General features: G+C 38.3%; 1 protein-coding gene across 1 annotated transcript in view; it reads left to right on the top strand.

The window, feature by feature from the left end:
- The window catches only part of LOC111139326 (hephaestin), a 74,817-nt gene extending 54,275 nt beyond the window's left edge, over nucleotides 1-20,542 (top strand). Inside the window, exons 9-14 of the mRNA XM_022491591.1 lie at nucleotides 9,521-9,627; nucleotides 10,785-11,010; nucleotides 13,604-13,743; nucleotides 14,629-14,791; nucleotides 17,707-17,751; nucleotides 20,310-20,542. Coding sequence (XP_022347299.1) covers nucleotides 9,521-9,627; nucleotides 10,785-11,010; nucleotides 13,604-13,743; nucleotides 14,629-14,791; nucleotides 17,707-17,751; nucleotides 20,310-20,542 — 914 coding nt within the window. The remainder of the gene's footprint in view (nucleotides 1-9,520; nucleotides 9,628-10,784; nucleotides 11,011-13,603; nucleotides 13,744-14,628; nucleotides 14,792-17,706; nucleotides 17,752-20,309) is intronic.
- The last annotated feature ends 5,874 nt before the right edge of the window (nucleotides 20,543-26,416 follow it).

The raw sequence follows: 26,416 nt of genomic DNA, 5'->3' as shown, positions 1-26,416 counted from the left end.
TTCATCTATTGTTACAGTCTTTGTTTTCATGTTTAGTTTGTCCAATAGAAGTATTGCTACCTCTGGTTTCTTTTACTATTCATTTGTTTAAGTGTTTCTCCATCCCCTCCCTTTTAATCTGTAGGTGTCTTTATATCTAAAATGTATCTCTTGTAGGCAGCATATAGATGGGTCTTGTTTTTTTAATCCTTTCTGACACCCTATATGCTTAGATTGGAGGTTTTTTTTTTTTTATTTCTTTGACAGAGAGAGATCACAAGTAGGCAGAGAGGCAGGCAGAGAGAGGGGGGGGAAGCAGGCTCCCCGCTGAGCAGAGAGCCCAATGCGGGGCTCGATCCCAGGACGCTGGGATCATGACCTGAGCTGAAGGCAGAGGCTTAATCCACTGAGCCACCCAGGCGCCCCTAGATTGGAGTTTTTAAAGCATTTACATCCTAAGTAATTATTGACAGATATGTATTTATTGTCATTTTATTACTTCTTTTGTTGCTTCTGGAGATGTTCTCTGATCTTTTTTTTTCTTTATCTTTTTTGTGTTTCGTTGTTTTTATTTAGTTATATTTTTGGATATTTTCTCTTTATTCTTTGCATGTTTATTAGTGGTTTTTGATATATGGCTACCATTATGTTATATATAACCCTTTCAAGAAATTGCTCTCTATATTAAGTTGATGGTCATTCAAGTTTGAACCCATTTTTTACTCCTCTCCTCCATACATTTCAGCTATATGCTATTATAGTTCATATCCTTGGTGTGTGTCAGTTACTTCACTGATTCTTTTTTCACTTTTTTTTACATTTTTACTGCTTTTGTAAAAAGCATTTTGAAAAAAGCACATGTTACTGCTTTTACTTTTTATTTTTTCTACATTTTTGCTGCTTTTGTGTTTCCTGCCTTTATGCTGTCACTTTTGGATTCTCCCTTGCATTCAAAGTGTCCCTTTACTAGTTTTTGCAGGGGCAGTTTAGTAGTCATGAATTTCTTCAGTTTTTGTTTTTCAGGGAAACTATCTCTCCTTCAATGATTTTTTAAAATTAATTTGAATTAATTTTATTTTTCAAATTTTTAATTTAAATTCAATTTAACATATACTTTATTATTAGTTTCAGAGGTAGAATTTAGTGATTTATCAGTTGCATAAATACACAGTGATCATTATTTCAAGTGTCCTCCTTAATGCCCATCACCCAATTACCCCATCCCTCCAGCCACCACCCCTCTAGCAACCCTCAGTTTGTTTCTTATAGTTAAGAGTCTCTCATGGTTTGCTTCCTTTTCTGTTTTCTTCTATTTTATTTTTGCTTCTTAAATTCCACATATGAGTGAAATCATATGATATTTTTCTTTCTCTGACTGACTTATTTCACTTAGCGTAATACCCTCTAGTTCCATCCATGTTGTTGCAAATGGCAAGATTTCATTCTTTTTGATGGCTAAATAATATTCCATTGTATATATACACCACATCTCCTTTATCCATTCATCTGTCAATAGACAGGTGGGCTCTTCCAGCTGTGTCTCTTCCCATATTTTGGCTATTATAGATAATGCTGCTGCAAACATTGGGGTGCATGTTTCCCTTCAAATTAGTATTTTTGCATCCTTTTGGTAAATACTTAGTAGTGCAATTGTTTGATCATAGGGTAGTTGTACTTTTAACTTTTTGAGGAACCTCCATACTGTTTTCCAGAGTGGCTGCACAAGTTTGGATTCCCACCAACGTGTAAGAGGGTTCCCCTTTCTCCTCATCCTTGACAACATCTGTTGTTTCCTGAGTTGTTCATTTTACATTCTGATTGGTGTGAGGTAGTATCTCATTGTGGCTTTGATTTGTATTTCCCTGATGCTGAGTGATGTTGAGCATCTCATGAACAGACATTTCTCCAAGGAAGACATACAAGTCTCCTATTCTGATAGTCTTGCTGAATAAAATATTATTGGTTGCAGATTTTCCCCATTCATCACTTTGAATATACCATGCCACTTCCTCTGGCTTGCCAGGATTCTGTTGAAAGATCTCTGGTTTGCTTTATTGGGTTTTCCCTTGTAAGTTAGGGACTTCTTTTGCCTTGTTGCTTTTAAGATTTTTATTTATCATTGTATTTTGCCAATTTAATTACAGTATGTCTTGGTGTTGTCCTGCTTTAGTTGATTTTGATGGGATTTCTCTGTGCCTCTAGATTTAGATGTCTGTTTCCTTCCCCCAGATAAGGGAAGCTTTCAGTTATTTAAATAATTTTTGTCCCCATTTCTCTCTTCTTCTTCTTGTGGGACTCCCGTAATCCTAAATGTGTCTGCCTTCTACTGTGTCTTGACAAAGCCTGTTATGTCTCCTGCCTCTGAAAGTAATGTCCCTATGAAGAAGATGTTATGTACTGTCGAGGACCTGGTGCTTCAGGGAGTGTCTCTGCTATGTGCTGCATGCAATCTGCTGTTGTGTTTTGGCTATTACTTCCTTCAGGCAAGTTCCTAGAGGTTCTCTTTGCCTGCTGTGGGCAGTGTTTAGTTCTGGCCTGAATGTGGTGAGTTTTAATTAGGTGTACTCTAATCTGCTTGTGAAATGAGTCCTGTCACTACCCTAACAAGACAAAAGGCCCTGAAAACTCTCTGGTCAGGAGACATGGTGTGGGAAGGTGTTTGTGCTGGTCTTCTTGGGGAAGTCCCACACTGGGAATGAGGCAAGCATGACTGAGAAGGGCAGTTCCACAAAAGCACCCGTGGTGGGACTTTGTGTAAGTAAGTTAGACGGACAGTGAGTGCTGATGATATATTGCTTCCCACAGGTAGCAGCTCTATGTTTATACTGAGGGGTGGGTGAGGAAGATGGTGCCAGTCAGCTCCTTTGTTCCTGGACAGGTGTCTCCCTGAACATTGCTTCTCAGGGACAAACTCTGAGAAGACTAAATTATCTCCTCACTCTGTGCCCCAGGCTTTTTTCAGATAGCTGTTTCCATGGTGTCTTCCCCAGAATTGTTTCCTGCTTTCTCTCCAGGAACACTGCAGTGACCTCTAGGATCTATCCCAGCCAAATCCACTGACCTTTAAATATCCAGGCTTTAAGCCTGGGTGACTGTTAGAACTCACAAAAGTCAGCCCCTTTCATTTTCCAAGTCAGTGGTTTTGGGGAAATATCCCATGTGCTCCTCTCTCTGTCACCCTTCTTCCTCCCCTCCACAGCCGTTGTGGTCCAATTTCCCCTTAACCATGTTTCCACACTTCCTACTTTCTTTAATGTGACCTCTTCTCTCCTTTAGTTGTGATTTCTGTTTTGTCAGACTTTAGGTTAATGTCGGGGGTATTTAGGTTGATTTGATAGTTATCTCATTGTTTTTATGGGACAAAGCGAGCCTAGGATTCTCCTACTCTGCCACCATCTTCCTGCTCTTTAGAGTTCAAAATAGTGAAATGTCTTTTCAAAAATGTTCCCATTTTTAATGGGGTTGTTTGTTTTCATATTGTTGACCCAAGAATTCTTTGTGTATTCTGGATACAGAGGTGAAAGCTTGGCTACTATCGTCAGAACAGGCCCCTATGAGGAAGTGATGTTTGGACTGATACTTGAATGATATATAGGAATGAGCCATATTAAGAAAATTTCAGTACATCTTGAACCACAGGTATAAATAGCTTGAAACAGGAATAATCTCAGTGTGTTTGAGAAGTAAGAAGGAGGTAGCATAGCTATAGCATACTGAGCAACATGGATGAGAGTAGGAAACGAATTTGGAGAGATAAACAAAAATATGGGTATTATCTCGAGTCTCACAATTCATAGTAAAGAGTTTTTATTTCATTGTAATTGTAATGGAAAGTTGTTGTAGGAGTAGCATTGTCTACTTCATATTTTAAAAGATTACATTTGTTTTATGTGGGGTATGTGATAAGGGAGGGACCATTTGGATATCTATTATGGTTGTTCAGGTGACAGAAGATGATGATATGGATTAGGGTAGTAGCTGTGGAAACAAATAGAAGTGGATGTATGGGGATCTATTTCTCAGGAAGATGTCTCTGAACGTGCTGATGGATATGAGATACAGGAGAAAGAATAAAAAACAACTCCTGATTTTTGACTTTGACAACTTGTTACACTACTGAGATAGGAGGAGTATATTTAAGAGAGAAGTCAAAGATATATATTTTTATAGTTGAGTTTGAGATGAAAATTAAACAACTTTTAGTATCAAGTAGGCAGTTGAATAAAGGAGTCTAAAACTCAGTAGAGAGGTTGGAGGATGGTTTAGGTAAAAAGAATAACATGATCAAAACACAGAGTTGTGAAAGTGTGGGATAAGCTCAAAGGTAAATAATTAATTAGGTTTGGTCACTGTCCTTCTTGCAGAAGTAGGAAAAATAGAAATAAGGCTAAAAGATAAGCCAGGGTTGAGTTGGAAAGGGCTTGGATGCTTGGATGAATTGTTTGAACTTTATTTTTGGGGTATAAGGGAGCCATTAAAAATCTGAAGAGAAGAATGACTTGAACAGAGAGACGTTTGGAAAATATTGATATCACATAGCAAAAATAATCTTCAAAAAGAGTAACAAAGTTGGAGAACTTACACTTACCAATTTCAAAACTTACTATAAAACTACAGTAATCTTAGAAGCATATACATAGAAATCATTGAAACATTTTTTCTTTGAATCCAACTTCTTTTTTTTTTTAATTTCTTTTCAGTGTACCAGAGTTCATTGTTTATGTACCACACCCAGTGTTCCATGCAACACATGCCCTCCACAATATCCACCACCAGGCTCACCCAACCTCCCACCCCCCACCCCTTCAAAACCCTCAGATTGTTTTTCAGAGTCCATAGTCTCTCATGGTTCGTCTCACCCTCCAATTTCCCCCAACTCCCTTCTCTCCATTTCCCTATGTCCTCCGTGTTATTTCTTATGCTCCACAAATAAGTGAGACCATATGATAATTGACTGCATAAATTATTTCACTCAGCATAATCTCTTCCAGTCCCGCCCATGTTGATACAAAAGTTGGGTATTCATCCTTTCTGATGGAGGCATAATACTCCATAGTGTATATGGACCACATCTCCCTTACCCACTCATCTGTTGAAGGGCATCTTGGTTCTTTCCACAGATTGGCGACCATGGCCATTGCTGCTATAAACATTGGGGTACAGAAAAAGTATTTCAATGATTTCTATGTATACGCTTCTAAGAGCTGCAGGGCCAATGGCTACTTAAATTCTCAGACTATATATTATTGTGCCCCTGTTACCTTATGTTAGTCTCTCGCATTGAAATATAAACTCCACAAGTTTTTGGTTCATTATCCTATTCTTTTTGTCTATCATAGAGTAGAAACTCAATATAATTTGGCCAAATCCTGGCCCAGTAAGAGTATATCTTTACTTCAGACATGTAATTCATGTCTCAGACTCAGACATATAATTAATTAAAATATATATGGATATAATATCTTGAATGTTTTTTTTTTACATTATTATTGGAGATAGGGGGATGATTTTTATAAAAACTACTTTAAAATTCAGAATTCTTACAGAAATACGGGGGGTTTAAGCTTAGACTTAACCAAGAATGTGATATAGCTTGATATATTTTTAAACCATTCTTGGTATGATTTGGTAATTTCTACATTATGAATTTTTAGAAAAAATTATAATACACGAATGTATGTATAGTAAGCATGTTGAAAGAAATTGTAATAATCCTTACTAACTAGGAAAAGCTATATTGATGTACTTTAGTAATTTTGAAAAAAGAATATGAGCTATATAATTTTAGCAATAATTTATTAGCAAACATAATCAAGCTTTTTCATCTGTAGCTTACCTATTTCTGAAGAAGAGTTTTCTCAGATACTATGGCTTGATACATTATAAGCACATTATAAAAGTTAGGCTATCTTACTGTTCTCTCTAAAAATTAAATGTCTTTATTTTGATTAAGTTGAACTTAGAGAAACTGCATTATTCTCCAAGATAAGTAATAAAATGAAGTAGGCCATGCTTTTCATTGGTTTCCTCAAAAGTTACTAATTTCCAATTTGTGAAGAACCCTCCTAAATTGCAGCTCATATAATAAAGACACCGTATTTTGAGATCAATGACTTAACAAGAGAATGAATTATTAAAAAATGCAACCCCCCCCACAAAACTACAGGAATCAAGACTTGTGGAAATGGCATAAAAATACACAGATTAATGGAATAGAATTCAGACTACAGAAATAAACCCTTATATTTATGGTCAATTAATTTTTAACAAGGGTGCCAAGATAAATTTATGGGGAAATAATAGTCTTGTCAACAAATGGTACTGATACATAGTTGATATCAACATGCAAAACAATGGAATTGGACCCCCTACCTCTCACCATATATAAAAAAAAACTAACTCAAAATGGATCAAACACCTAAACATAAGAGAAGAAGCTACAAAAAATTTAAAAGAAAATATAAAAATTTGTGACTTTGAGTTAGAAAAGCGTTCTTAGATACAATACTAAAAGTACAAGTGAATAAATAATAAATAAATTGAACTTCCTCAAAATTAAAAACTTTTGTGTTTCATAGTATACCATAAAGAAAGTGAAAAGTGGCAGCTTCTTCTGGGTGGAGTGGAGCAGCAATGGTTCCTTTTGCATAAGGGAGCCATAGCAGAACTGGCTAGTTTTGGCAGGTCAGCAACAGCAGCTCCTTGTGTTGAAGATCAGTGCATTAGTGACTTCTACTTTGGGAGAACACAGAGGTGGTGGCTCCTAGTGGGGGAATGGGACATAAATGGCTCCTTCTTGGGGGGTTGGAGCTGTTGGTGTCTACTTCTGTGGGAAAAGAGTGTCTGTGGCCTTTGGGTGGGTAATTAAAGCAGTTTCTTCCTGGTGGGATATACGGAGCACTAGCAACTCCTTCTGGGGTGGCACAGAGAAAAACAATGGCTTATTCTCCTGGAAAATGCAACACTGATGGTTCTTTCCACAGAGGCAACGAGCAGAAGGACAGCAGTTTTTGTTGTGGGTGTGGGGCATGGAATGGTAGCAACTTCTTATTGGGAGGATGCTTTGTTGGTGTCTTCTAAGGCAGTATAGCAGCAGCAGCTCCTTCCCTGAGGAAACACAGCAGCAATGACTCCTTGTGGAGCTGGAGGCAAATAACCTATGACTCATTGGGTAGAGGGAAGACTGACAGTGGCTCCTTAGTAGCTCCTTCTTGGGGGGGGCAAGATAAGCTTTGAGGGGGCAGATATTGTGTTGGGGCAAAGTAGTTAGGATTCTTGCTTGTGGAAGTGGCAGAAGGGCATGGACCCCAGGCAACACAGTCACTGCTGCTAGTGCCAAGAAAGACTCTCTGGTGGTGGTGGTGAGGGATGCTGTGGTCCACCTTCCTTTCTTTTCCCCCATGTGTGTCCCTCCTTGATACTAGCTGCACCAGACAGGGATGATATAGGTAAGATACTTCCTACAATTTTTGGCCATGTTCAGGTTTTGGCCCTGCTGGATTGTTACAATTTCTTCATTACATTCTAAAGCTCTCAGAGCTATTTTTGTGGGTATATAGTTGTTTATTCCTTATTTTCCTTATTTTTGTTGTTATTATGGGAAGAAGTGAGCTTTAAAACCTCCTTAGTCTACCAATTTGCTGACATCTATCCTGTATAATTGAATTTGTATATAATACTAAAAATGAGCAAATCCACAGAGACATAAAGTAGGTTAGTGGTTGTCTGGGTCTTGGGTGAGTGGGTGATTAGAGAATAATGGCTAAAGAGTGAAGATAATTTTTTTTCTTTTTTTAAATGGTTATTTTCTTTTTTTTCTTTTATTTTTTATAAACATATAATATATTTTTATCCCCAGGGGTACAGGTCTGTGAATCGCCAGGTTTACACACTTCACAGCACTAACCTTAGCACATACCTTCCCCAATGTCCATAACCCCACCCTCTCCCGATCTTTCTCATTTAAGAATCTTTCAAAAATTGATTGTGGTGATGCTATAAAATCCTATGAATATACTAAAGACCATAGAATTGTACACTTTAAATGGGTGAGTTATAGATATGCAAATTATATCTCAATGAAACTTATAAAAATTAATATGTCATCAGTTAGAAGGTGGATTGGAGAGGAGAAAACTTGGAGGCAGAGAAACATGTTAGGGGGTTTTGTAATAGTCCATTTGAGAAAATAATGGTCTATACTATGACAGTAATATTGGGAAATGGAAGGAGGATAACATGGCAATACAATGCATTGTAGAGTTATAAGCAATAGAACTTACTATTGGTTGCATGTGGAGTGTGTAAAGGTGGGAAGACAAAGAAGACTAAAGTTTTGAATCTGGGTAAGTAGGAGGGTTTTGGTCTTATTACTAGATACTGGAAGCATAGATTAAGTAAACAGGTTAGTTTTTCAAAGGAAGGGGGTGAATTCAGGACAATTTTACTTTTTTTTATGTGTTGTTAGGACCATCTTTAAACAATGTCCAGTATCTAATTTAAAAATTTCAGATTGGAGTCGTCTGTACCCCAATGTTTATAGCAGCAATGGCCATGGTCGCCAAACTGTGGAAAGAACCAAAATGCCCTTCAATGGATGAATGGATAAGGAAGATGTGGTCCATATACACTATGGAGTATTATGCCTCCATCAAAAAGGATGAATACCCAACTTTTGTAGCAACATGGACGGGACTGGAAGAGATTATGCTGAGTGAAATAAGTCAAGCAGAGAGAGTCAATTATCATATGGTTTCACTTAATTGTGGAGCATAACAAATAGCATGGAAGACAAGGGGAGATGGAGAGGAGAAGGGAGTTGAGGGAAATTGGAAGGGGAGGTGAACCATGAGAGACTATGGACTCTGAAAAACAATCTGAGGATTTTGAAGGGGCGGGGGTTGGGAGGTTGGGGGATCCAGGTGGTGGGTATTGAGAGGGCACAGATTGAATGGAGCACTGGGTGTGGTGCAAAAATAATGAATACTGTTACGCTGAAAAAATTAAAAAATTAAAAAATAAAATAAAATAAAATTTCAGATTGGAGCTTAATGGCAAAGGAGGTTTGGCTAAGTATTTATGAGTAACCAGTAAATAGATGATAATTGACACCAGAAATTAGCTAAAAGCTTCCATAGAGAAAATATTGAGAAAGGAAGAAGGGAACTAGAGACAGAGCCTTGTGGGAAATAGCTGAATATAAGAAGCAGCAGTAGTTAACAGGTTAACTAAGGAGAACAAAGCAGAGACAAAAAAGGAAGGAAGGAGTATATTATAAACAGAGAGAACAGTATCAGAACTGCTTTACCAGAGGATTGGACATGAGCTTTTAAAGATAAGGATAGTAGAAGAGAGACTAAGGGTGTCTCAGGAGGGAGAAAAACAAAGTCACAAAAATAAAATGGAAACTGGTGCAGAAATAATAGAAAAAAAAAAAGATCTTAATAGTCCTGAGACTCACCCACCACAGCCTCTTGGGGGACCTGAGAGTTGGAGAAAAAAAATGACGTGGCCCAACTGGAATCCCTATTACCCTTCCTAGGTGAGGTTCTCACTTACCAATGGAACATCCCAGAAAGATCTGGCCCAGGGCCCAATGATTCAGCTTGTGTTTCCTGGATCTATTATTCTGCAGTGGATCCCATCAAGGTAAAGACAATATTGGTTTCCTGGAGGTGAGTTTCATAAATGGGTAGAGCCCAGCTCTGAAATACTGGAATCCAGAGTTTGAGGAAAATTCCTCAAATATGAGGCTTATTTTAATAGACAGAAAGAGAGATGAAGAGAATAGGTAGCACCACATATTTGTCCTAAGGTTTTTTTTTTTTTCCTTTGTTTCTTTGTTTCTTTCTTTTTTTTTTCTTTTTCTTTTCTTTTTTTTTTTTTTTGGATCATAAAGTCTATATGCTCTCATTCAAAAATCCTAGGATTGTTGTCAAGGGATTCAAATTTTAGCCCCAAATTAGGTTCACTCTTGCCTTTGGGGTGACTTTAGGTGAGTCATTATCTTCCTGTTTCCTCATCTGGAAAATGAGTTTGTCTATCTAGCCAACCATTCATAGTCAGCTGAGAGCAATCACTTATTGAGAGACATTTTAAGTATTTGGTGCTTTGGGTGATAAAAATGTAAAGATATAGATAGATCAATAGATTGATAGATAGATATAGATCTACTATCTATCGATCTATCTATCCATTGATAGATAGATCTATTTATCTATAGATAGATAGATAAAGATCTACTATCTATCTATAGATAGATAGTAGATCTATAGATAGATAGATAGATAGATAGATAGCAGCTCCTTAAAAACCATATGAAAGAAAATACTATGGGGGTCCATGAGAGAGTGATTACTTCTGCTTGGAGGAGGAGATGATGGAAGGGAACCTGGAGAAGGCACTACAATGGAAAGTGTGTGTAATTTAAACCTTGAAATCTAAATAGAAGTATATCATAATTTAAGGTGTATGGCAGAGAAGAGGGCATTACAGGAAAAAAAAAAAAAGAAATGAAAAAGAAAGTGTAAGGAAAAGTACTGGGTAGTGAAAGTGCCTTGTGGGTTTGGTGATCAATGGATAGACCAGCTTAGCTAAAGTATTGGTTGGATAGTACACTTAACGTGTGGTCCAAGATGATTCTGAGAATGAATTAAGGTACATAGCAGGGGTGCTTATAAATGTAAGATGTTATGATAAAGTGCTGAGCACAGTAGAACTGGATGTCAGTCTTGCACCCTGTAGAGCACTGCTACCCAGGAACAACTCCTTTTTGTTTACTGTCACCTCCTTTTTCCCCTTCTCAGGACATGTATAGTGGCCTGATTGGACCTTTGGCCATCTGCCAAAAGGGCACCCTGGAACCCTATGGAGGCCGGAATGACATGGACCGAGAATTTGCCTTGCTATTCTTGATCTTTGATGAGAACCAGTCTTGGTATCTGGAGGAGAATGTAGCAATCCATGGGCCCCAGGAGCCAGGCCATGTTAACCTACAGGATGAGACTTTTCTGGAGAGCAATAAAATGCATGGTCTGTAGAAAATAACCTATCCCTTTTCCAAAGAACTCCTCACTAGTTGCATGAAGATATAAGATAGGCCCATCACTACCTAAGGGAGCATAACTCTTGAAAGGATGGGAAGGATTATAGGAAGGTGTTAAGTGGACAGATTGGAAGAACTGTCTCCTACTATTGTGCATTTACATACACAAAGTGGATAAGCAGTCCACACTAGATCAGGTGCCCATAAAGCAAGAGCCTGAGAGACACTATAAAGTTGTAGTGGCACCAGCATATTTTAACACACTAGAAAAAGAAGATGGAAATTTATGACCCTCAATATACCTGGTGAATTGGCTTCATTAGGGCCCCTCTGCTTCAAAATCATGGGTTTAGTTTTTCAATATTATCTTATTTCTTTGTCACTCTGGATCTGGGATCTACTTTCTCAATAGATTCCAATATAGATGAATGAAATACAGCTTGTCTTTTAGTCTACTTTCAAAACAAAGTCTCAATTTACAGATCAAAGAATTGGAGAAGAGAGCCTTAGAGTATAGAGTGCTGGATTCATACTACATACAATGAAGAGCTTTTTGATGTTTGGGTGAATTTTGGAAGGAAATTGTACATCCAAGCCTTCCTTTGTTTCAGAGATCTGTGTATCATTTCACAAACAAGAGAAAATCTCAGAGTAAGAATTTAAATACATTGAAATGTAAGAAGTAATTTCTCACCATCCTTTCTAGTGCAGCATTTCTTTGACCTGACTTGAGGATAAGGTGCAGCTTTGATAGTGACTCCAATAGAACTCAAAATCAGTATCTCATTGTCACATGGATTTTAGCTATTTACACTTGATGGAGATATAAGTGATTCACATTATAATAGAGGAGTCACAAAATGAACAATGTGAACTTTTTAGCTCTTGTCAAATCAGAAAAAATAATTTACCCAGGAGAAAAGGGGAATTAGAACTTGTTAGTGTCCATTTGTTTGGTTAATCCCCATTTCTATCTATTTACATGTTCATTCATCTAAACTCTTCAGGTATCAGTCCATCTGTTTATTTATTGGGTACTTGTTGAGCTCTTTATGAATGCTGGTACTAGAGATAAGAAGATAATGTTGGGGTCTGAGGGAAAATAAATAATATATTCTTCCCTTCTCTTCCACATTCCTGAAGCAGTTAAAATTAAAACAACAAAAAAAAGATAGGGATTCTTAAGATCAAGTGTGAGCCTATTAAAAAGGCTAATTGGAAAACTAAATTTATTTCTGAAACTAAATGACTTGCTAATACCACCTCTGCAGTGGATCGATTTTCTACCCCGGCATTGACATAAATAAACAACAATACCCTTCCCTTTGCAGGGGCAGAATTTTCTCTATAATGGCATAGTAAATTCATTTGCATTCCTTTCTGTGGTCAGACTGATTCAAGAGACAGAAGATTCAAGAGACAGAAGATTCAGAGGGGGTGGAGTTGATCATTTTAATTTCTTTTTTCACATTCACGATTAGTTGGGGTAAATACAGAGACAGTCTATAAATTCTCCTTCCATTATACAGTACAGTAAAAATTACTTCCCCTCCATGAGAACACAAGGGGTACAGAAATGTGTCCTGGACATAGTCCTGACAATGTGAGTCAACATGGCTATGGGTAATTTGTTGTCTTTAGAGCATAGGATATGGCCTGGGAAGAAACAGATAATGAGGCCCATGCATTAATATCATTATTAAGTCCAAGAACATGACAAATCCTTTTTATTTAGCATATATTATAGGTTCAGGTGTCTCCTGGGTGCTCTGAAGAATGCAAGGAATCTATATTAGTATAGTACATATATTCATTTCCTGCTTACAAGGAGCCTATATTCTAGTTGGGGATATAAGCTTCCACAAATTAAAAGATAAGTGTATAAGGGAGTTTCTGGTGAGTTCCAAATAGTGGTACAAACAATATTGTAGGAGTTCAGAGGTAGAAGGAGGTGAAAGGAATGAGAAGTACTAGAAGAAGTAGATCAAGAAAGTGTTCTTGGATAAGGTGAAATTTTGACTGGGCTTTGAAAAGATGGATGAAAGGAGGCAGGATTTCTAGGGGTAAAGATCAGCAGCATGAGCAAGGACACAAAGAACATGCATATGGGAACATATGGGAAATAGTGAATAAAACACCCTAATTGGAATAAATGTTTTAGGTCAGAGATGAGAAGGGGGAGGTGGTTTAGGCTGATATTTTGAAGGACCTTGTTGGCTGAACTAAGGAGCCATGGTCTTCATCTTTTAGGCAGGAGAGAGCTATTATAGTATTTTAAGCAGTAGAATGACATGGTCAGATTAGTTATTTAGAAAGATGACTCCAATAAGACCAATGTGTAAGATGAACTGAAGGAAACAAATAGAATAGAGATTACAGAAGTTAAGAAGCTATTGCTGTGGGTGTTATACACAAATAATGAATCATGGAACACTATATCAAAAACTAATGATGTGCTATATGGTGACAAACATAACATTGAAAAGAAGCTATTGCTATCTTCAGTCATGATAGGGATTAGCCCTAAGGCAGTGGCAATGGGAAATGAAAATGAGAGAAATGAGACTTTCTTTTTTACAGCCATTAATGGAAAGCTCTACAGCAACCTCAGGGGTCTTACCATGTACCAAGGGGAACGAGTAGCCTGGTACATGCTGGCCATGGGCCAAGATATTGACCTACATACAGTCCACTTCCATGCAGAGAGCTTCCTATATCGGGTGAGTGAGAAAAGCACTGAGTACCTCAAGAATGATTAGAGGAATGCTTTGGTAGTCATTGAGGAAGAAGGGAACAACTTCTTAAGGAGCAAGATATTAGTTGAAAGAGGAGAGGTCTTGTACATGGAGAATTGAGCTGGGAATTCTAGTTTGGCTGTATATTCCAGGATCAGTCACTTCCCTCTAGTCCTGAGCTTTCCCTTCTTGTATAGAAGAAATGAGTAGCTTGTTTATGGTGTAAGTAGGTTGAAGAAATCAGTGTAATTGGATATCAGACAAGGACTAGAGAGATAGTGAACAATGGTCCTAAGAGCAAGAAATTTCAGAGTGATATATCAGAATCTATGAAAGTTCTTAATCCATTTTAAAAAAATTTCAATTCAGGAACTACATGAAACAACATGCAGGTTTTGAAAGAAAAGGAGATTTTGTCTTAAGGAAAGGGAGCAGTGTTGAAGACACTGGTATAAAATTAAAGATAAAGAAGTGTGATGAAGGTGATAGCATAGAGAGTAAATTAAATTGAGTTCAATTTCTGAAGGAAATATGTGGTTCTTTCAGGGAGTCAATGCTTAAGCCAAATTTCCCAGCCTGCTGAAAAGTATGAAGATACTAGTCTTAGCCCCCAGAGGAAGCTGGAATTTCTTTTAATTTGTGACACTTTAAGAAAAAGTAGGAAGAGAGGGTCTTCTCTGTTGATTCAGTTTGTGTGGGTGGGCTTATTGGGAAGATGGATAAGTTGGACTCTTTAAGCTGCACTCTGATCTATGAATCTTGGAACCCCATGTCCCTGATTGGGACATCCAAGCTTTTTAGCTCCTATAAGCTCTGAAATTATATCTTTACCCTTCATTTCCTCTTCCCCACCTCCAATCTTTATTGTAGAATGGAGAGAGCTACCGGGCAGATGTGGTGGATCTGTTCCCAGGAACCTTTGAGGTTGTGGAGATGGTAGCCAGCAACCCCGGGACATGGCTGATGCACTGCCATGTTTCTGATCATGTCCATGCTGGTATGGAGACCCTCTTTACTGTCTTGTCCCAAAGAGGTAAGCTGTAACTTCCCAATATTGGAAATCTTTAAACACTTTATGTAGCCTACTGGAACCAGTTAATCCCTAGAAATCCCTTGCACCTGTCTTTCTGATCCTGGAAGAACCAGGACTTAAGACAGAACATATCCCATTCAAGTGTTCTCTCAACTAATATTGCTCATTCTCCATTGGACCCTTGTTCCTGCATCCTCCTGATTACTTTGACATCTATTGATTTCACATTGGTTGACCCAGCCTGGAACTTGTAGGCTCAATGCATTGATGCTTACCATAGATATGCTTCCTTTGAAATACATTTCATTTGAATATAAATTTATTATTTTAAGAGTCATTAGAGGTGCTATTTCAAGAAATCTTGCAACTAAGTCCTTTAAAAAAAAGAAGAAATAATTCTAATAGTCACCTCTTAATTGATTTGTGGGGCTTGTGAAAAATTTATTTCTGTCTTGGAACAATTTGGTCTAAAGCTAGATGGAGATATTGGCCATCAATTACAGTTTACCCCAAAAAGAGATGCTACCAAGAATGAAAAAAAAAAAAAAGGTTTTGTCTTATATTTTTATATGGAGAGTGAATTGCTGGGGTAATTTCTTTACCAATCAATTGTTGTTCATCACCAGGGACATAGAAGTTTAGGCTTCCATGTATCTTTGAGTCCTTAACTGCTTAAGAGCCTCTTGACCTGAATCTATGATTTCCATCCATTGGCTCTCTGTCAGTGGAAACAGAAAGTTTGAAAATGTCTTTGGGCATTCAAACAAGCTTAGCAAACCAGGGTAGAGAATACAACTCTGCTATTTACCTCCAGGGAAAGAGAAATTGTCCATTATGATAGCCTGTATCTTTGAAAAGTTTTATTCTTTAGTAAACCATATTGTTAGAATGTGGCTTCAACTCTAGTACTACTACTTCTACTACTACTCTAGTACTATTCTTTACTACCCAGATAGGTCCACAGAATTCTTTGTTGTATTTTAGCAGTCCTTAGAACCAAAGTCAAGTGATGAATTTATTTTTCATCAAGATGCTATAGATTCAGAGCACCTCAATGGCTCAGTCAGTTAAGTATTTCCTTTGGCTCAGGTTGTGTTGTTTTCCCAAGGACCCAGGATCAAGCCCCATATGGGGTTCCCTGCTCATCAGGGAGTTTGCTTTTCCTCCTCCCTCTGTCTCTTTCCCCTCACTCATCATTTCTCTCTCTCAAATGAATAAATAAAATCCTTCTAAAAAGGTGATATAGATTGAAGACAACAGGTTTTATCTGTCTATGGTGAGTTATCCAAAATCTGGACCATTTAATAGACAACAGACTATCACAATACATATCACCAATGAGTAAGGATAGCTCATATCTCTGACAATAAGCCAACCCATAAAGCTCACCTATTTGCTTTTTTGTTTGTTTATACCTCACGATAGTCTAATTCAATATTGCTCCAACTACATATGTGAAAACTGGCCAACTATAGTTGAAGACAGATAGGGAAGAAAGGACTAATTGTTGAAACAAGGTTCCTAATGAGGAAACAGGGGATGAACACTGGAGCTAAAATGAAAAATTAGACTGGAGTAAGTTTTTGTTTCTTTGTTTACTAAAAGGAGAGAAAAAAAAAGAAAATGAACAATGTCTTGTCAGAAAGAATATGTTTTATGATCTCTGCTTCATTTGTGAGAGAGGAGACAGAGTCATCTGCTGAGTGTGAAAGGTGGTTGGTAAGATAAGGAACTTCAAGAGAGTGGACTAAGGTTTTAAATAACCACTCCAAGAGAAGGGAAAACAAAGTTAATGCTGAGTGATGGAAAATAAATTGATTATTGGCAGGCATCACTGAGGGTCTAAAGTTGGACACAAAGAATACTGGTATTTACAATTACCTGATTTTTCTCCACCAATATTCAGCAAGTCAGACAAAATACAGGGAAAACATAGTTACTATGTTTTTGGTAAATGATTATAGTACTTCTGGTAAATTAGTAGTTGAAGTGATAGACCATAAAGTATAGATAGACCAGGAAAGGGGGGGGGGAGACAGGATGAAGCTAATAGTTTTGGGGAAAAAATGGAAGGATCTAGGAACTAGAGATCTTTATGAAGTAAGGATAGCAGGCTAAATAGAATAAGTAGCATTCAAACGCTGAAAGAACAGGAGGATGTTATTAGATTTTATATTTCTGAGATGGAGCAGTTCCAAATAACAAGTCCAATGTGACCATGGAAGGTGTTGATAGAGAAGAGTAGATGTAAAATTTGGAGTTAAAGGTCCAGAAACTGTGAAACTTGAGTGGTGAATGGTGGGAACTAAGGAAGAGGAAGACTGAGCCAGGTACCAAATTTATTCCATGAATGAAAATAACTACCAAGTAACAGTGACAAAAAATGGTTGTGGGTTTTCTAGACAAATAATATAAGCTTTAAACAAGATAGATATATACCACAAAAAAGGAGGAACAATTATCTCAAAGCAGTATTGAGAGGATATAAAGGAACATAGTTCTCAGAGAAGATCTCAGCCTCATTAAAGCCAGAAGAGGAAGCAGTGTCCCGAGAAGAGTTTGAATATGTAGGGATGTGCTTTTGACAAAGAACAGACATTTCCTGAAAGGAGAGTATGAAAGGGTGACAAAACAAGAATGTGGATGGGTAGTACCAATAAATATGTACATAATAGCAGAGGAGTGACTTTCCTTTTGGACTCCTAAGCCCATGTTTTTGCTTATATTTTTGTCACTACTCAAAATCAAATCCATACACCAATATTGACTTTGAGCATAAGATAGTTAATTTCAGGTGCCTTCATTTTGCTCAGAATACCACAGAGAAATTCCTCTAACCAATGCCAATGCCCACAGCAAACCTGTGGATTGGTAGGAATAATAAAACTAATTAATTTCTTTTTTTCTTTTTCCAGAACACATAAGCACTATTACCACCATTACCAAAGAGACTGGAAATGGTAAGAAGAATAACAAATAAACTGGATAGTTACATGTAGTACGTACTTGGTGTAGTGCCCCTGGAAGATGAGATTCACTGACCAAAAGGTGGACTATAATACTCTCAGGAGGCATTATGAGATTTATGTAACATTTCAAAAGCCAGGAACCTAAGGTTCAACTTCTCTAAGCAGATTTATTATCTCTGGCCCCCACTCCCAGCTTCCTAAGTTGAGGAAAACAGCCTCATCTCCAGTTGAAGGTTATCTTAGCCTCCCACCTAATGTGTGAGGGGAAAGAAAATTCAGGGTTTCTCTGGGTTGGACATGAAGGAGCTATGACACAGACTTAAGGTACTCATATAAACAGTATGAAACTAGTACAAATACCATCATACAGTCTGCTACAGTCTGCTTCAGCCATTTTTATTCTTGTATCTATGGAATACCAAATTGTTGACTCTCTGGAAGCAGCCATTTCTGCCCTTCAAAAAAAAAAAAAAAGTGGAACTTCTTGTCCTACCTAAACTAGGTCCAGATAGTTCTTTCACTCTCTCCCACACCATTTGAACCTGGACTGAGAAAGACTCAGAAAGTTATGAGCGCTAGTAGGAATGTTAGAGATCATCAGTTTAGTTTGGTGGTTTTTTTTTTCAGTTATGTTTGGAAAAGTCCTAATAATCTCCCTAAGTAACTTATAAACTGTCAACCAGGGAACTATGGTATGTCCTGGCGTGATTGGGGTAAGGTAAAGTGAGGCTGAGAGAATGGAATGTCATACATATATATTTGTGTATTTGTATATATACATATATATTTGTGTGTATATACATATTTTATGTGTATATTTGGACATACATAATACATACTTCTATGTACATATATATTTATAAGTTCTTCTTAGAAAAATTCCACAATTGGAAAAAAAAACTCAAAAACTTTTGGTTTAATAAAACCCAATAATTGTGTACATAAGAAACTGAGATGGAAGGTAATTTGTCCAAGGTCACAAGAGGAGTTAAGTGGTAGAATATAAACTCAGAACTAGTATGTTTTCCAACTTTCATTTGAACTCATTATATTTTATCTTCTCTCCATTCTTTAAGAATGTTCATTCATCTGTTTATATATTTATCAAACATCTACTAAGTTCCAGGGACACTAAATCAAGTAAAACATATTCACTGCTCTCCAGGAGATTTTTGTCTAGATATGGAATGAGACACAAAAACAATAATTGCACTGCTTGTATACCTTGTTAAAAAAGGAGGGTAGGGGCAAAAATAACAACTGTTCTTTATTGTGCATTTGCTATCTTCCAGGTGCAATGCTAAATATTTATAAATATTAATTTACCTTAATCTCAAAAGAAACCTCTGAGCTTAGAAGTATGGTTCTTTTTTAAAAATTTTTATTTATTTGACAGACAGAGATCACAAGTAGGCAGAGAGGCAGGCAGAGAGAGAGAGAGAAAGAGAGGCGGGGGGGAAGCAGTCTCCCTGCTGAGCAGAGAGCCCGATTAAGGGCTCTATCCCAGGACCTGGGATCATGACCTGAGTCAAAGGCAGAGGCTTTAACCCACTAAGCCACCAAGTGCCCTGCTAAGTATGGTTCTTATCACCATTTTATAAAACAGAAGACTGAAGTCCAGAAGTGAGGAAGATTAGTTCACTTGGCCCAGGCAAGTAAATCATGGGCATACAAACAGGAAGAATACTTTGGGAACACAAGAAAGGACCGTTAACTGGCCAGCTAAATTGAAGATGGCTTTGCAGAGACATGTAATATTTAAGAGGGGTATAGAAAGATGAAGAGGGAGAAAGGGTGTTAAGAAAGTCTTGGGAGCCTGAAAGAGTGTCGCTTACTCTGGGAAACAAAGAATGAGTTATTGTGGCTAAGATTAGAAGGTAAAACTAAAAAAAAGAGGCAAGTTAGAGCTTGATTGTGAGAGTTGGAATGCCTGGCTTAATTCTGAATTTTATTCTGTGGGTTAATTAGAGATCAGCAAAAGTCTGTATACCAAGAACTAAGACAATCAGATTATTTCACCTGGAAAGATCAATGTGACATCAGTATTATCATGACTCAAAAAGGTGAGAGACCAGACAGCACAGTGGCAGGTAGCTGTCATGGTCCAATAGTCAAACTGAGCATTGATAAGCTAAATGATTGAGTCATACTGCCTCCCTGAAGATTCTACTCATTGCCCCCACTTCTATGCTCTGGAAACATGCAAACCAAATCCAATTACCTTCATTATTATTATTTTTACATCACAAGCCTTTATATATTTGGAGAAATATATCAAGGCCCTTTCTACTCTGAGTTTTAGCTCTTTCTATGGAGGGTTTGGGATCTCAGTGATTCCTAAGGGCTTTCTTAGCTGTGACATCATGTCGCACAAATTCTTTGTGGCCTATAAATCTCTCTTCATCAGCTGGTCTTTTTAGGGATAGTAGCAGTTCCTCTGTCCAGTTTTGATGGAGTTATTTCTTCTTTCCTAGGCATTGACTGCAAATGGTGCCCCATTGGAATACTCTCCAACTCAGGGTTCCTATTTTTCTCTTATTCCATTTCAGCAAAAATCCTCAGAGACATTGGAGAAGGAAATGTGAGGATGCTGGGCATGCAGATCCCTGTAAAGAATATTGAGATACTGGCTTCTGTTTTAATTGGTATGAATGTCATTCTCCTGCTCATCGCTCTGGCTCTTAGTGGTGTGGTCTGGTACCAGTATCGGCAAAGAAAGCTACGACGCAACAGAAGGTCCATCCTGGATGACAGCTTCAAGCTTCTGTCCCTCAAGAAGTAACAGCTGAATCCTGCAATGGTACACCCTCAATGCAGTCCCAGAAGGCCATGTTCTAGTAACTGACCCCACTGTCAAAGGGGCATGGGAGGTAGAGAGACAGAGGATGGAATCAAAATCATCTGGCATTTCTTCACTTATTTATTTACATGGAAGTTATGTACTTTCTCTTTATTTTTTTTTTCTCCACTTGGGCAGCTGGGGAAAGGAATTTCCCTTGTATCCTATATCACAAATTTCAACAGCTGGTATATTTCAACCACTGACACTTGGAAGATCTGGAAATTCCTAATAACTGATTCTTCTTACAAAGTAGATACCAAGGGTAAAACTCATTAAGTTTCTGTTACTTTTCATGGTCTAGGCAAGTTCACTCTGATCCAAGGCTAAGTGAGATGTAAAGATAATCCACTTCTAAACTAAGGACTAAGAAAATAGGCGTGATGAAAAATGGGTGGGGTGGCATTTGAAGATAAAATTTTATTTTGATTTTCCTTAGGAATAAACTATTTTGGGTAGATAGAATATTGTTGCTATGTGTACCTGCAACCCCTGGTGCCAGAAGTTCCTCAGGAAGTTAGTCCTCCAAGTTTCTGGCACAGTTACAATAAAGGCAATGTTGGGTGTCCTTTCCCTATTTTAGGCAACAAGTCCTGTACATTCAAGTACTTGGTGGAAGACTATAAGAGTGAACATGGTGATTTTAATGATCCCTGTGGCCTCTGGGTGTTTGTGACTGTGATGGAAACAAAGAGAACTCACTGGGAGAGTATAATATGGGTTTGATTACCCTGTTTGTGGAGTTTGCATGTTTGTGTTTTGGAAATGAAAAAGCTGTCTTAATCAGTGTTGGGTACCATCTTTTAACCCATAAGTACCAAAATACTTTTGAATTCTAAAAATATTATCCAGAGGGAAATAGGGGGCTGAGACAAGGCTTAAACCTGTCCACTGGACAGGGAGAGGTGATCACAGATCTCATGAACTCCTTTAAAATTGGGGGTATAAGAGGTCTATTTGCAATTTGGGGAGCTTTTTAATAGGAGAAGATCCTTCTCTCTGGTACCTTTGAGCAATATTCTTTTGTCACCTATAAGTTCAAGCCTCTCTGAAACCTTGGTCAGATACCACAGACAAGATATAAAGCATGGATAAGATAAGATGACCTGACCTCACTATAATATCCTTAATACCATTTTACATGACAAGTGGAGAACAGAAGACATAGGCAGAATGAAGATAATAACTGAAATAGGCAGTGCTTTACACTTTACAAATCGCCTAATACCTGATTGTATTTGACTTGTTTTAGTTCTATCAAGGTGATACATTTTTTTATATATGAATAAACAAAAGAGCAGATGGAGTAATTTTACCCAAGGTCATTCAGCTAGAAATTGAGCAAGGATTCGTGTCTTAATTTGTTTGACTCCAAATACCTGGTTTCATTCGGTATATAATAGAAACTTCGATTGACTGCAACTTTTCCTGTCTTCTCAGGCAACCCGTCTGCCTAGATAGGTACCCTTTGCAGATCAAATTTGGAAACCCACAAGACTGGTACTCAGTTGCCATATAACATTGAAGATTGAAGAATAAAACACTGTCTAGAACCTATTATTCATTTTGGCTTACAGTAGTCAGTGGCTTTCTGGAGACCTTCACTGGAAACAACAGATGCATAACAGGGGAAGGAAATGATGGAAAGTTTAAGTTATTGGTTATAAAATCAAATGGTCGAGTATTTAAGCCATTGCTTAATCAATATATTTAACAACAAAACTTTTTGGCCTATTGTTCACGTGGAGATATGGAAAACCCAGTGCACATTGGGGACTCCATAGTTAATAACTATGATTTGCATGCAACTGGGTGGTCATTAGCTTGGTCATGGTCATGAATATGAGACAAGGAGAAGTATGTGGAATAGGGGAACATTTCTTCTGAGTGTGTAACTGTGCTTCAGATCAGGAAATGTAAACCTAAGCCCAAAAGGGATGTTTTTATGGTGGGTTTTCTCCCAGTGGGGATGTAGATGTTTTTGGCAATTAAGTGACATTTCTGTTCACTCAGTTGATCAAGCCAGAAATCCCGGAAGTTAACATATTGGTGACTCTTGTCTCTTTTGTCTCCTAAATTACTATAACTGATTCATTTGTTTCTATTTTTACTACTACCACACCAGTATAAAAAAATCTTTTTTTTAAGATTTTATTTATTTATTTATCAGAGAGAGAGAGAGAGAGCACAAGTAGGCAGAGAGGCAGGCAGAGGCAGAGAGAGAAGCAGGCTCCCCACTGAGCAAGGAGCCTGATGTGGGACTCGATCCCACTACCCTGGGATCATGACCTGAGCCAAAGGCAGTGGCTTAACCAACTGAGCCACCCACGCGCCCCCCCCCCCCAAAAAAATCTTTTACCTGGACTGTACTGGTAGCATCCTGATCACTCTCCTTGCATTGAACCTAGCCCCTTACATTTGGTTCTTCATGAAGAAAAGTGATGTTTTAAAAATATAAGTTAAGGGGGCGCCTGGGTGGCTCAGTGGATTAAAGCCTCTGCCTTTGGCTCAGGTCATGATCTCAGGGTCCTTGGAACGAGCCCCACGTTGGGCTTTCTCCTCAGCAGGGAGCCTCCTTCCCTTCCTGTCTCTCTGCCTGTCTCTCTGCATACTTGTGATCTCTCTCTGTCAAATGAATAAATAAAAAATCTTAAAAAAATATATAAGTTAAGGATGAGGGGCAAGATGGTGGAGAAGTAGGAGACCCTATTTCAACCAGTCTCCTAAAGTAAGCTAAATATCTGGCAGAAAACCAATGAAATCAGCCTGAGATGTAGGATTATACACTGCTGGATCTCTACGGGGGCAGAAGACACCAGTGGAGAGGTAAAGCAGAATGGGAATGCTTGAATGATATTGGATGATAAGCAGAAGTGGGAGGGAGCCACCAGGAGCGACACATTGGAAAGTAATACCCCAATACATAAGTGCACTGTGGTTGGGGAACAGCATTAACTTGGAGTCTGGTTAAAAGCACTCAAAAAGAGCAAAAAATCTTAAGGAGCAGCTGGTAGAATTGGGCTATAAAGGGAACAGGCCTAAGCCCACATTCCCAGGACTGCCACTGCCAGTGACCACCCATGCAGGAGAAAGTACAGTGGAGCCTCCAGTTCCTGGTCCCTGAGCACCTGGCTGTGCACTGCTTGCACCATCACTAGGCTGGACAAGCTCCCACCTGCATGTGAGGGAGTCTTGTGGGTGCTCTCTAGAATCATAGCCTTTTCTGCTCTGAGTGCATTATGCGGCTGGGATCTGACCACACTCCCCACCTATGCCTGAGAAAGCTTGGTGTGGATGCTATCTGGCAGTCTTTAGGACTGGCTGAGAGTCTGGATGCTCCCAGACCACACCTGAAGGAACTCAGTGCAATCTCTGGTCAGGATCCTGTGGCAGCAGCCACACCACTGAGTGCACCAGACGGGTTGTCCTGGTCCCCAGACAGCAGTCCCAATAAAGGCAGCCACCTATAGCGGGCTCCCTGAACCAATATCTTTCCCAGTTTTAGTGGCAAGGGGGTGTAGAGACAAGCAGATGCTTCAGGTGACCCCTGAGACAGTGGCTGGGCATGTGCACCAACTGTGGGAGGTTGTATGGTTCAGCAGAGTTTGCAAAGGGGAGTCTCTGTGTTCTGGACCACCCAGAAGGGAGCAGACTGAGGCTTCTCTCTGAGGCAGAGGTCTGGATGCGGTTTGCTTTCCATTAAACCTCTGAAAAGCCACAAAAAGCCACCAAAAAAACCCACAAAAACCAAACAACAACAACAAAACTACAGAGAACAAAAGCCTGAAGAACTGGTTTCCACAGAACCCAGTCCCTTGATAGGAGCAGGACAACTCAACCCAAGCAAGACTAACTGAAAAACAATGCGACAGGCCCCTCGCCCAAAGGCAGCCGAAAGAATGAGGACAACCACCACAGGGTCCCCATAAAACTGTAAAACCCCAACATCAGGAGAAAACGATATATTAAGCTCCCGGTATTGCCCTAAAACCTGTATATTTCATAGTTACAATTTTTATTTCTAATTCATTCTCATGATTCTTACTCTTTTAATTTCTTTAATCTACCTACCATTACAACTAGAGGTTTAATACAGCATACTCCATAATAACCTTTTAACTTGAACTTTTTTCATACATATAATTGTTTTTCTTTTTCTTTCCTTTTTTTCCTTTTTTCTTTTTAAAAAATACATATAGATATAAGTTTCATGGTAATCCTTTTTCCCTATTCAATACTACTCCTATATACAAACCAGTTTTAATCTCCCTTTATCTCTGAAAAGTTGAGTCTGTTAACAAAGATAACAATATACACCCAGGAAGAACCAAAATGAACTTCCTCACCCACATCGATGATTTATAAACACTCTCCCATCTTTTTCTTCTGTCAGTGTTTCTATGTATTTGCTTTTGTTCTGGTATACATAAATCTTATTCTTGGGGTTCATTCTGACTGGGTTCTTTTTTTTTTTTTGTCATTCACTTTTGTCGGTCTTCTTGTTTATCTGTTTTTGTTTATATACCACATAAATCTTAATTCTGGGGCTCAATCTACCTGGTTTTCTCTCTCTCTCTCTCTCTCTCTCTCTCTCTCTTTTCTTTCTCTTTCTCTCTCTTTTTCTTTTTTCTTTCTTTTTGGTGGGGACTTACAATTGCTTCAAAGCACCTCTCACCAAAATGACTAGGAAGAGGAACACCCAAGAGAGGAAAAAATATGATACTGTGCCCTCTCCCACAGAACTATTTGGATATGGACATAAACAGTATGTCAGAAAGGGAATTCAGGGTAACGATTATCCAGGAAATGGCCAGGTTGGAGAAAACCATTAGTGACAACATAGAATCTTTAAGGGCAGAAGTGAGAGCCACCCAGGCAGAAGTTAGAAATGCTATCAATGAGATCTAATCTAATTTATATACTCTAACAGATAGGGTAACCAAGGAAGAAAATAGAATTAGAGATCTAGAGGACAAACTGATATAGAAAAAGGATCAGAAGGAGGCCTGGAAGAAACAGCTTAAAAGCCATGAAAACAGAATTAGGGAAATAAATGACGCCATGAAATGTTCTAATGTCAGAATTATTGGGATCCCTGAGGGGGTGGAAAAAAACAGAAGACTAGAAGATATAGTTTAATACATTCTGGATGAAAATTTTCCCAGTCTGGGGAATGGAACAAGTGTTCATGTCCTAGAGGCAGAAAGAAGACCCTCCAAGATCCTAGAATCTAGAAAGACCTCAAGGCACTTAATTGTGAAACTGACAAATCATTATTTTAGACAAGAGCTTCTGAGGGAAGCTCTTGGGCTATGGGGAAGAATTTCCTTAAATACAGAGGAAGATCCATCAGAATAACATCAGAGCTGTACGAAGAAACCTGACAAGCCAGAATGGCTGGAAAAACATATTGAGGACCCTAAAAGAGAAGAACATGCAGCCAAGAATACTTTATCCACCAAGGTAGACATTCAAAATGGATGGTGAGATAAAGAGCTTCCAAGACCAGCAAGGTTTGAAAGAGTATGTGACCACCAAGCTGGCACTACAGGAAATATTAATGGGGGTTCTATAAAAGAATAAGGAACCCAAGAGTGACAAAGAACAGAAATTTACAGAGACAATCTATAGAAACAAAGACTTCACAGGTATGACGTCAATAAAAACATATCTTTCAATAATCACTCTGAAAGTGAATGGCCTAAATGCTCCCATAAAATGGAACAGGGTTTCAGATTGGATAAAACAATAGGACCTGTCCATATGCTGTCTACAAGAGAGCCATTTGCAACCTAAAGATACATACAGACTGAAAAT

This window comes from Enhydra lutris, unplaced genomic scaffold, assembly GCF_002288905.1.
Source record: "Enhydra lutris kenyoni isolate GAN:26980312 unplaced genomic scaffold, ASM228890v2 scaffoldscaffold100, whole genome shotgun sequence".
Taxonomy (NCBI): domain Eukaryota; kingdom Metazoa; phylum Chordata; class Mammalia; order Carnivora; family Mustelidae; genus Enhydra; species Enhydra lutris.
The sequence above is the reverse complement of the archived record's forward strand: the minus strand, read 5'-3'. Positions and strand labels throughout refer to the sequence as shown.